Source organism: Chrysemys picta, chromosome 2 (assembly GCF_011386835.1).
Source record: "Chrysemys picta bellii isolate R12L10 chromosome 2, ASM1138683v2, whole genome shotgun sequence".
Taxonomy (NCBI): domain Eukaryota; kingdom Metazoa; phylum Chordata; order Testudines; family Emydidae; genus Chrysemys; species Chrysemys picta.
The window spans coordinates 60217954-60229029 of NC_088792.1; the positions used below are offsets into that span (position 1 = coordinate 60217954).

The following is an 11076-nucleotide window of genomic DNA, read 5'->3' on the forward strand; positions in this document are numbered from 1 at the left end:
GGGGAAGGGGTGGAGTTGGGGTGGGGCCTGGAGCTGAGTGGGGTTTTGAGCACCCCTGGGGAAAGGAGGAAGCCGGCACATGAGGAGGGGGATAAATGAGGATGGGTGGTAGGGGTGGAAAGAAGGGTTGGGCTCAGATAAGGGGGAGGGTGGGGATTGGGGAAATGTGAGGGGAGAGGATGGGGAATGTGAGGGGTGGCAGAGGAATTTGAGGATCTGGGGTGGACTGTCAGGCCAGAATTCTCCTCTTCTGTGAATGTGCTTGGATCTGGGGGAGCCCTGCTCCTCCATGTGAGCTGGGATCTAGGGACCCTGCTCTTCTTGGAGTGTCTGAGCCTCTCACCTTGCCCCCCAATGAACCCAGGATCAGGGGGACTAAAGAATATGCAAATTTAAACATCTGAAATCCAGAAAATGAAAAGTGAAGATACACGTCACCCCTGTGGGAGTGCTGGCCAAAGTGTGTGGGGGAAGGGCCTGGTTTGGAGGAAGGGTGGACTGGGTTGGCTGGCACATGGCTGGGGAAGCCTGGCAGAAGCAGGAGTCCCCACTGGGGGTGGGTAGTAGGAGTGTGGGGCTCACCCAGCTCAGTGTGCCACTCAGGCTGCATAACCAAGGTAGCATGCAGCCCTCCAGTGAGCTGCTGCCTCGGATGTGTGTACTCAGAGCAAGGAGCAACTTCTTACCTTTTAATGGCTTCTATAGTGCCAGCTAATGCTGCTGTGCAACAACATGTACAGGTTGGGGGAGGAGTACTTAGGAATCACATAGCAGCCATGTTGGCTTAGTAGAAAGACCACTGTGTGACCTTAGGCAAATAATTTAATCGTTGTGCCTCAGTTTTCCTGAGAATCATATTTTATCTCCTTTTTTAAACAGAAAAGCTCTTGGAGAGCGAAAGATGAAAAGTGCTACAGATGTGCTAACTACGTAGTGGTAGGAGGAGACTCAAACATAAGAGAATACTTCATATCTGTCTTGTCTCCCGATTTAGATTTCAACGGAAGCGGTTGAAAATATAAGAACTGTGGCTTCATTAACTAGTGAAGATGCATTCTATGAGAGATATAATGCAAGTTTGAATGGTCCATACAGGTAGGATTTGCTCTCAAACAATTCTGTTTTTTAAAAGCAATGAATACATGTTTTCTTAATTTAAAACTACTCAAGATTTATTCATATTACATTCATTTGCAGACTGAAAAATATTAAACACATAAATGATTTGAAAAGATTTTGGCAGGGTAAAATGTATTTACTCCGTTTCTTTAAAATACGTTCTTAGATGCTATTGTGTGTGATGTAATATTTGTGTGTGAGAGAGAATGTAATGACCTGGTATAAAGTTTTTATTAACATGAATATGGGATGTTTATTTGCTTCACAAGTACTGCAGCAGAATGAGTTTCATAGGTCAAGTGGCAAAGACTTTATACTACATAACATCACCATCTATTATGACTTCTACTACAAGTAAGGACTTGTCGGTCTTGAAATAAGGTGCATTTCTTTTTCCCCTTTGGCCTTTTCAGTCACACTCCACAAGTTAATCACTCCAGGGGCTAATTTCTAATATCCAAATATGTCAGACATTTTCCTAGTCTCCATTTGATTTAAATGAAATGATCTACCATCCATTTTGTTTCTTTCCCCTTAAATATGTTTTGAGTAAAAGCAGGGATTGAAAACTATAGTCCTCTGCCAATGACAGTTTTATGATTCCATATTCTATAAACCGTCATCGGTATGAGAAAAAAAATCTGTATTTCATTGGAGAAATGGGATTCTCAGCTTTAGCACTTGTCTCTAGTCCTCTCAGATCATTGTATCACAATATTATGATTTATAGAGAAACTATTTTGGGAAACATTTAAAAAATATATGAGCACTAGAGATAAGGGAAAATCTGAATTTCCGTCCTGTGGTAAATTCTAATATTTCAACCTCTCTTTTGCTCTGAAGTGGGACAAAATGTGAAAATATATCAATTTTTTTCACGGAAAGAAAAGTTTTTTTAGAAAAATTTCAATTTAGAAATGGCAAATCATTCCATTTTTGCATTTTTTTCTCCAAACAAAATATTTCTATATTCCTAAATAATTGAAATATTAAATTTTTCTTTTGTTTAACTGATCTGAAAGTTTTTGTTTCTATCTAATTCAACATCAAACTGCATTTTCCTGTTTTGGAACATTGCCTCTCTTATGGGCTGGGCTCCCTGGTTGGACTATATCTCCCATGATGCAGTGTGGTCTCCCCTCTGAAATGAGTGGCATAATGCATTATTGGAATCACATGGCTATCGGTGCAAAGCAGAAATATTTCAATTCAGGTCAAACCAACCCAGAATAAAATATTTTGTTACTTTTTTCCCAATGGAAATTTTCAAATAGGCAGAAATTGCGTTTTCTGTTGAAAAATCATTTTGTCAGAACTAGAACCAGTTTCTTTGTCACAGCAAGGTCTGCACATAATTAAGGTGATCCAGTTTTACCATCCCACAGAACAACATTGGCCACCATTTAAAAGTCATCACTGTACAGTGGGGTCTGAGTTGCTAGTTTTTCCCCTCCTGTACTCAGAACAGTCAATATCTGCAGTGCTTCAGTTATGCTGTGTTGTAGACATTGACTTTTCTATGGTCACCACTACATTTATCCAAATTGTCCAAAAATTCAAGCATTCAAAGATCATAAGGGACTTATGGAAATTATCAATTTGCTTTGTGTCAGATTGCTTTGGCCATCCATAAACAGCATTCAAGTGTTAAAATATTTTGACTATTAAAGGTAATTTTATCGTAAGGTCTAATACAGCAAACAGCTAGTTGGGATGAAGGGATCTCATTTGCCATAAGTTCTCTCCAGAGGCACCTTCATGGAACCCCTAGTGTGCAGCTTTATTAATTATTATTATTTATTATTTGAGTGAGTGAGGTATAGGGTTTGCCACCCCAATCCAAAGGTCTGATCATCTTCCAGCCAGTCTCTCCTCTTGCCATTTCATGACAAATTTTCCTTTAACATAAATCTTTTCTTTTATCAGGGACTCTCTAACAAAAGCCCCACTATATGGACTTATCTATGGAATAGCCCAATGTGCAAGCTACTTTCTCAATGCAGCAATCTTCAGATTCGGGGCATGGCTCATTGCTAATTGTTATACAAACTTTGAAAATGTATTTATGTGAGTATACATCAGTTCAAAGGCAGTGATTTCAACCCATGGTAATTGTCTGTAAGTCTCGTTACTGAGGCAATAGTGCAAGAGGTCCAACAGTTTAGAAACTGGTCAGGAGTTCAATTCAGAAGGATTATTTCTGGGAGAGGAAGCTTGAAACAGTTGTGTTGGCATGTATAGTGCCTGGCTCAGTTTATTTACTATGGGAGAAACGTTTACTGCTGACACTTAATTGCAGACAACAGGCTTTGTGAAATCCTTCTGCGTGGAGAAATTACATACCATTAGTCGCCCATAAAAATATTTGTAGCTGTAAACCTCTGTTTCTAATCCTTTGTGTGTAATTTTTCTAAGCCATAAAATTCTAAAAATGTCACAATTCTCAGATTTATAGATAGAGTTAAGTCTGTTTATTTTAAAAAAGGAAAACAATATTTGTAATTTATGAACAATAATAAAAAATTCTCTCTTTAGATGAACTGAAAGATGTTTTGTGTTTGATTTTCAGAGCCTTTTTATCAGTTCTATATGGTGTTATAGAGGTTGAGCAGTCCACTTCTTTGGCACCAGATTTTGGCAAAGCTAAAGTTTCTGCCCAACGAATCTTTCAGCTTTTGGATCGGAAACCCTTAATTGACAGCTATAGTGAAGAGGGTACAAAACTGGTAAGGCCATTCAGAAAGTTCTTGAAACTAACAAACCTGGTGGTACTGTATTGTCCTTAATTGTATTAATCTTGTTAAATTGCCTTTTGCAATGTCACAGAAGACAGGACCAGAGAGGTAGGGTAAAATTTAACAGCAATAACTAAAATTATTTATATTTGCCCAGTGCCATTTAATACTTTTTTGCTTCAAAAATTAATAGAATACTTTTAAGTGCGGTTCTGTTCTGAAAAATGACTGGAAGAATGACATTTCATTCACCTGTTCTATCCATAGGATGTATTCTGAGGCCTTGTCTACACTACCGGGGTTAGTCGACCTAAGTTACGCTACTCTAGCTATGTGAATAATGTAACTGGGTTCGATGTAGCTTAGGTCGACTTACCGCGGTGTCTTCACTGTGCTGCGTGGATGGAAAATGCTCTCCCTTTGACTTACCTTACTCTTCTCGTTCCGGTGGAGTACCAGAGTCAATCAGAGAGCACTCTTCTATCAACACCTGCAAATTAATTGCAGTAGTATCGATCTCCCTGGAAGTGAAGAGAAGCCCAGAGTTATAACTGCTTTCTTTAGCAATACAAGTATGTTTTCACTGCTTTTTACTACTGTAAACTATGCAGCTGTGGGGGAGAGTGAGTTAGATTCTATTCCTTCTTGTGCATCAGCAACAGACTTGTTTGCTAAGTTCCAGTCAGTTACATCTGTGTAACAGAGAGTCAAGGTGGGTGAGGTAATATCTTTTATTGGACCAAATTCTGTTGGTGAGAGAGACAAGCTGTCGAGCTTACACAGAGCTCTTCTTCAGTTCTGTATAAGCTTGAAAGCTTGTCTCTCTCACCAACAGAAGTTGGTCCAATAAAAGATATTACTTCACCCACCTTGACTCTCTAATATCTTGGGACCGACACGGCTATAACAACACTGCATACAACATTTGAGTAACCTCACTCAAGTCAAAGGGGTTGCACAAGTATTAATGAGGACGTAACTTGGCCTGCAGAACCTTTTGTTCCTTGTGATTATACGTGAGATGGAAAGAACCCAGATTGTCTCTCAAAGTCCAGTGTTGACTATCAGAAACTCATCTTTGTATTTGTAAACTGAACACATTTCATATTGTCTCTCAGTGCTTTCCATAAATGCTTTTACAAGCAGAACCAGCCTTTCAGAAACTTGAAATTGCTTTAGAATTCTAGCTTTTGGATAGTGGCCTCAATTCAGAAAAGGACTCAGGCACATACTGTAAGCATGCCCGTAACTCATGTGCACAACTTTAAATCACACATGTGCTTGACTACTTTTCTGAATCAGCTCCACATGCCCAGACTACTAATGCTCCAAGGGAAATATCTTCTTGCGGATAAAGACGTTAATTGAAAGTGAAACCTCTCTGGGCCAAATCCTGATGCCAGTGAAGCAGCTGCCTTCGACTTCAGTGAAACTAAGATTTGGCCCAAAGAGTTTGAACCTTGAAAGTCCAGTTCTCTAGATGCTGTAAGAGCCCATTGTACTCGCAGTGCTGGTATTGTGGTCCTGGAGCTGTCCCATTCCCCAGGCATCAGAGGAGGCTCCCACAGTCTCTAACATCTCCTTCACTCACCTTGTCTTCAAGTCTTCTTCCTTGCTACCTCTTATACTCAGAGCTCCGTTCCTACATAAAAGAGCCAATCAGCTACCCTTTCCTTATTCAAACCTACATTTAAAGCATAGTTGTCCTTGAAAACTATGACTAATCCACCAAAGTAAAAATGTTTAACCTAATCTGAGATCTGATGTTCACCTTGTACTATGTTCATCCTCTGTACTATGTGTTTAAATTACACTATTTAGAGAGTGAACTCCCAGGGGCAGGAACTATGTTTTCCTCACTCAATGATAGTGTCTGGATTATATGTATTGATGACATAAAAGAGAGGCATTAGGGTTGTTTACTTACCTAAAGTAATGATAGTCCTTGCAAACCAGGCTGAAAAGGAATGATATAAATGAGAGAGAGAGATGAAGAAAAGAACCACTCAAGAAGGAGGTCCTGCACATAGAAAATATCAATCCAATCACACTGCATATTTAAGCAATGATAAACTGACAGAAATGCTCTGGGTTTGACAGTGCCATACCATTTCTAATTGACTTGTCAATGCCTTCATTTAAATGACCATACTGAGTTGTGTTTGATGCTTCTGTACAAGATAGTCAGGTCTTCTGTCATACATTTATATTTTCTAATGTTTCTAGAGTCAATTTGATGGCAACATTGAATTCAGGGACATCCATTTTGTATACCCTACAAGACCAGAAGCTCAAGTTTTGCAAGGACTCAGCGTGAAGATTAATAAAGGACAGACACTAGCCTTGGTGGGGAGCAGTGGTTGTGGCAAAAGCACATCCATTCAGCTGCTGGAGAGATTTTATGACCCTATGGTCGGACAAGTGGTAAGAAGACATTTGTGAAGCTGTTAATGCTTAGAGCTTATAGAACTGTTCTTCAAAGTATTTTACAAACATTAAATCATCCGCACAACACCTCTTTGAAGTGGATAAGTGTTTTTATGGGTCCGGGTAGGTAGAGAAGACTTGGGACTTGCTTAAGGTAGAGCCAGGAGTAGAACTTTGGATCTTCTGACTCCCCGTCCTGGCTTTAGATCACTGGATTGCATCTCTTTGTTGATTTATTTAATATATTGGAGGGGGCATTAGAATACTTCCCATAATGTAACCCTTGTCCCTATTCCTGTAGTCATGTTAACATGACGCAATTTGAGGTCTAATTCATCACTTGATGAGACTTTTGATGCAAGTCCTATTAATGATGATGAGAGCTCCAAGACGAATAGCCTAGAGATGGTGAGTCAAAGGACGTTTGAATAAATGCCCAAAGATGTGGATTCTTATTGGAGCTCTTCAACCGTCTAGGACTAAGAAGCTCATGAACAGACTTTCTCATGAGATCTCTGGTCCCTGCCATCATCAGTAAAGATGGAAATTCTGTGAGTACATCTCGTTATAGATTGGCAATTCCACATCTATTACAGAAGCTAGCAGAGCAGACATCCACAAAAAAGTACTTCTGAGAGGAAAAGGTTATCTGAGCTTCTTTTGAATTTTCAAAGAGTTTTGGTTCAGTTCAATTTTGAATGAAAGATTTGGTCATCTATTCTTTGACCAGAAGTGGTTCACTGACCACTTTACTTTTACTGTAACTCTAACACAGGTCAGAGGATTTGTACAGATTGGTGTTTCACATTTACATTGTACGCCTGAGGAGGAGTATTGCATTCTGCAGGGAATGATTTTTCCCTTTTTCTGTTTCTAGTTTGCAGACGGGTTCGATACCAAGTCTTTGCATTTGCAATGGTTAAGGTCCAAATTGGGTATTGTGTCACAGGAGCCTATTTTGTTTGACTGCAGCATTGCTGAAAATATCCAGTACGGAGACAACAGTAGGGTTGTCAGTCAGGAAGAAGTTGAAGAGGCAGCTAAAGCAGCAAATATTCACACCTTCATAGAAAATCTCCCAGAGGTAAATGTCTTTCCAATCTCAGTGTGGGGCAAATATTCACTGTGACCTATCTAAGCAACTCCCATTAATGCAAAACAATATGCTTTTTGGTTTGTTTTTTTTAAAAAAGGTTATTTTCTTGTGGATACAATTCTCAAAGAGGAAAATAGAAAGCTGATGTTTTAAATTGTAACTTGCAATATGTATTAACACATAGGCAGTCATAATTAGCTAATTCAAATGCAAAATCTGCGCTCCAGTTTTCTTGTTTTCCTCCAGCACAGAGATGTTATATAACAGCTATAAAAGAGATATTTGATTCTAAACCTTTATTTTCATTTCCTCATAAACTTTGCCAATTCCTTTTCCTTTTTTGGCTGAACCTTTCTCTAATTTTAGTCTTATCTGAAAGGTAAAATGTTTCAAGTACATCTTAACCTTCATGTTTGCCATGGACTTAGTTTTCAAAGTGGAGAAAGACCTTGGAAAAGCCCAGAGAAATGGGGCTTCCTGTAGAGTTGCATGGAATTGGAAATGACAATTGAAAAAAACAATATTACTTTTTCATTACCACCTAGTTTTTGAAAATGTACTTAGAAGAAAGTTTTGGATGTGTAAGAAATAAACAGTCACCTCCTGAGTGTGGGTCTCTAGGGCCTTGAAATTATAAAAGACTCCTGAGATCTATATGTTTAAGTACAGGTGTCTTTGACTAGACACATCAGTATTTGCACCACTTGGGAGTTAGTCTTTTTCTAATGCTGAAATGAATTTTCATTACAGAGCAGTTATCAATACGTGTAGCTGTAGATATGCATTTTGATTCAAACAGTTAATAAAATCTTATAAAATTTTATTTTTTATTACAAACCATTACATTATTCTTTTTATTTTCACGGTGGAAATGCTTAAGACAGTACATTATCTGCTATTAAAAATATAACTTTCTGTTTCTAACTTTCCTTCACAATGAATATTTACTTATACAGAAGTATAACACCCGAGTGGGTGACAAAGGAGCACAACTTTCTGGAGGTCAGAAACAAAGAATAGCAATTGCTCGTGCTCTAGTTCGTAAGCCAGCAGTTCTGCTTCTGGATGAAGCCACATCTGCTCTTGACACGGAAAGTGAAAAGGTTAGTAATATGCATTCTACCATTTGTAATACACACAAAATTACAGGGTTCGAATGCTTCACTTCAAGCACACAGGCGCTCCATCTACAGTACAATTTTGAAAGTTCCACAGAACAATCCTTAGCTCACTCTGTCTACGGCCTGCTTTGCAAGGTGTAGAACGCCTTCAACTCCTGGTGTCTAAATTTGGAGCTGATGGTAGTCAGCAACACTTGGGGCTGGAGACAAAGTGGGATTTTCAGAACTCCTCAGTTTTGTCCTGCCTCAGTTCCTTCAAAGTCAGTTATGAAGTCAATGGGACTTTTAATGGGTTCACAGTTAGGCCAGTGCTGAGCACTTTGGAAAATCCCATTGATAATTAGCAGCTTTGAGTTTGAGACAGGTGTCTTCAAACAGTAGACTGTGATCTACTAAAGGAGGCCTTGTAAGGCAAGTCAGCAGCTCCGTCCTCTTCCCTTCAGCCAGCAGCACTAGCAGCAAAGTGGGTCTTTTTCTGCACTATTTCCTGCTCTGTCTGGGTGAGCAGGTGTTGCTTCAGAGACTCAGAGGGATCCACTCTGCCAGTAGAACTGCTGGCTGTCAGGACAGAATGGAGCAATGAAGAAGTTTAATGTTGTCCTGCCTCTGTCCGCTTCCCAGTCCTTTGATCCACCTGCGTTCAGAGGGTTAGAGGGGACAGGCAGGAGCAGCTGGCTTGGAAATAAGGCTTCAGCAACACCTGCCACCTCTCGGGAGATGTTGTGCAGTGAAGAGAGAGTAATTAAGCTGTCCCCTGCTGCTCAGCTGGCTGAGCTTCCTCACCGCATCCCCCATCTCCAGGAGAGGGGGAGACTCCATAGGGACGAATAAACTGTTCATTTGGGTGGGGACGCAGTAGAAGTGAAAAATGCCGCCGTGCAAACCGCCATCCAGTTGTGAGCCAGATGTCAGGATCCTGAATTTTGGATTTTTATGGACAACAAGAAGTGTCTGGCATTGCTGGTACTATCAATGGATGTGCAAGTTTTAGTCATGTCTATGTATTTGGCTGGTCTCCTTTCTCCAAACTGATCTAAGTGTTGTGCATGTCTGACTGACAAACACCTGGACAGGTGCATATGGAGGGAGGACAGAGGTTGTTAGTTTCTCTAAATTTGGCAGGTAGTTGGAAACAGACAGGATGCAATGTCAAATATAACACACACATTTGGTAATCAGCCAATGTCACAGACAGTTCATTACACCTCTGCAGATTAGTTGTGTTGCATGTTAATCTAAGTTTTTTGTTGGTCCAAACTAGATCCTTATGGACCTCGTTCTGCTAGCCTGTGTTCCTGAGAGTAGTCTCAATGACTTCAGTGGAATTACTCACACAAATAAAGGTTGTAATATCAGGCTCCTGTGTTTGAGGCCTCCTTCATGCATGGGAAGTATTGACTCCTAAACCGCAGTGAGGAATACCCAAGTGATAATGTGAACTATAAAGGTGAAGGTGTTACCTATGAAAGGGAAGATTCTCCAACTAATAAGTTTTTCACTGCATCTGTCTGCAGATTGTCCAGAAAGCCTTGGACGATGCCAGGAAGGGTCGAACCTGCATTATTATTGCTCATCGCTTGACGACCGTCCAGAACGCTGATGTCATAGCAGTGATTCATAATGGAAAAGTAGTGGAACAAGGGACTCACAGCCAGCTGCTGGCAAAGGAAGGACATTACTATGCACTTGTAAATGCACAAGTTTCTCATTAACATTAATGTTACAAACTAATCTATTTATATAAATACACATGCAACCCACAGCTAAGTAATATTAAAGATGCACCTCATTCCTGAGATGTCTGCAGGTTCAAAACACAGGCATGTAGTGAAAAACAGAGAAGAGACATTTATTTTTTCCTTGTGTCACAGCTTTAGTGTTACTTCATCTTATTGGTAAAATCCTTTGCGGCGTGTTGGTTAATTTTAAACTCCTTTTGTATTAATGATTACAAGCCTTTCATGGAAATATATATTGACAAAATAGATCACAAACTGTTTGTTTATAAATTATTGTTCAAACCTATATTATTGACCTAACAGAACTTACTGGTTCTATTGAAACCATTAAGGCTATTTCAAAAAGACTTAAAAATAATTATTATTGGCCCAATGACCATGATGGCTCCTTTTGGAGCTAATTAATGTCAACCATGTAAATAGCTATTTAACAAAAAAAATTTGTGTGGGGGTTTTACCATACCGATGAAGGTAACATGGGTCGGTTTACTTCGTCTTCCACAATTTTACACTCCCACTACTTAAAAGAACCAATATTTATTTGTTTTCAGTGTAAACATAATAAAACCCACCAATATCAGTCTCCCATTATAATTACAATCCAGAGCAATAGAACACAACACAATAAAAGCAAATCCCAGACAACATAAAACAACCAGTGACCAAGAAAACAGAACAAACTCTTTATTTTATTCTCTTTTATTCTCTGGTAGCTTCTCCCAATCCACCATAATCACTCCCCACCAGCCTGCTCTCATTTTTACCCCAGTCTTACCCCACCACTGATGGACCCACTTACATTTTCCAGTCCAGATCAGCTGGAGAGACAGGCCCAGACA

The 11076-nt window shown here is 39.6% G+C and overlaps 1 protein-coding gene across 2 annotated transcripts in view; it reads left to right on the top strand.

The window, feature by feature from the left end:
- Positions 1-10594, top strand: part of LOC112061440 (ATP-dependent translocase ABCB1-like) — a 65757-nt gene extending 55163 nt beyond the window's left edge. For both annotated transcript variants that reach the window (XM_065583267.1, XM_065583268.1), the window contains 7 exons: positions 995-1095; positions 3046-3186; positions 3689-3845; positions 6081-6278; positions 7159-7365; positions 8334-8480; positions 10013-10594. In XM_065583267.1, the coding sequence (XP_065439339.1) occupies positions 995-1095; positions 3046-3186; positions 3689-3845; positions 6081-6278; positions 7159-7365; positions 8334-8480; positions 10013-10210 (1149 nt within the window). In that variant the 3' untranslated portion in view covers positions 10211-10594. The remainder of the gene's footprint in view (positions 1-994; positions 1096-3045; positions 3187-3688; positions 3846-6080; positions 6279-7158; positions 7366-8333; positions 8481-10012) is intronic.
- The last annotated feature ends 482 nt before the right edge of the window (positions 10595-11076 follow it).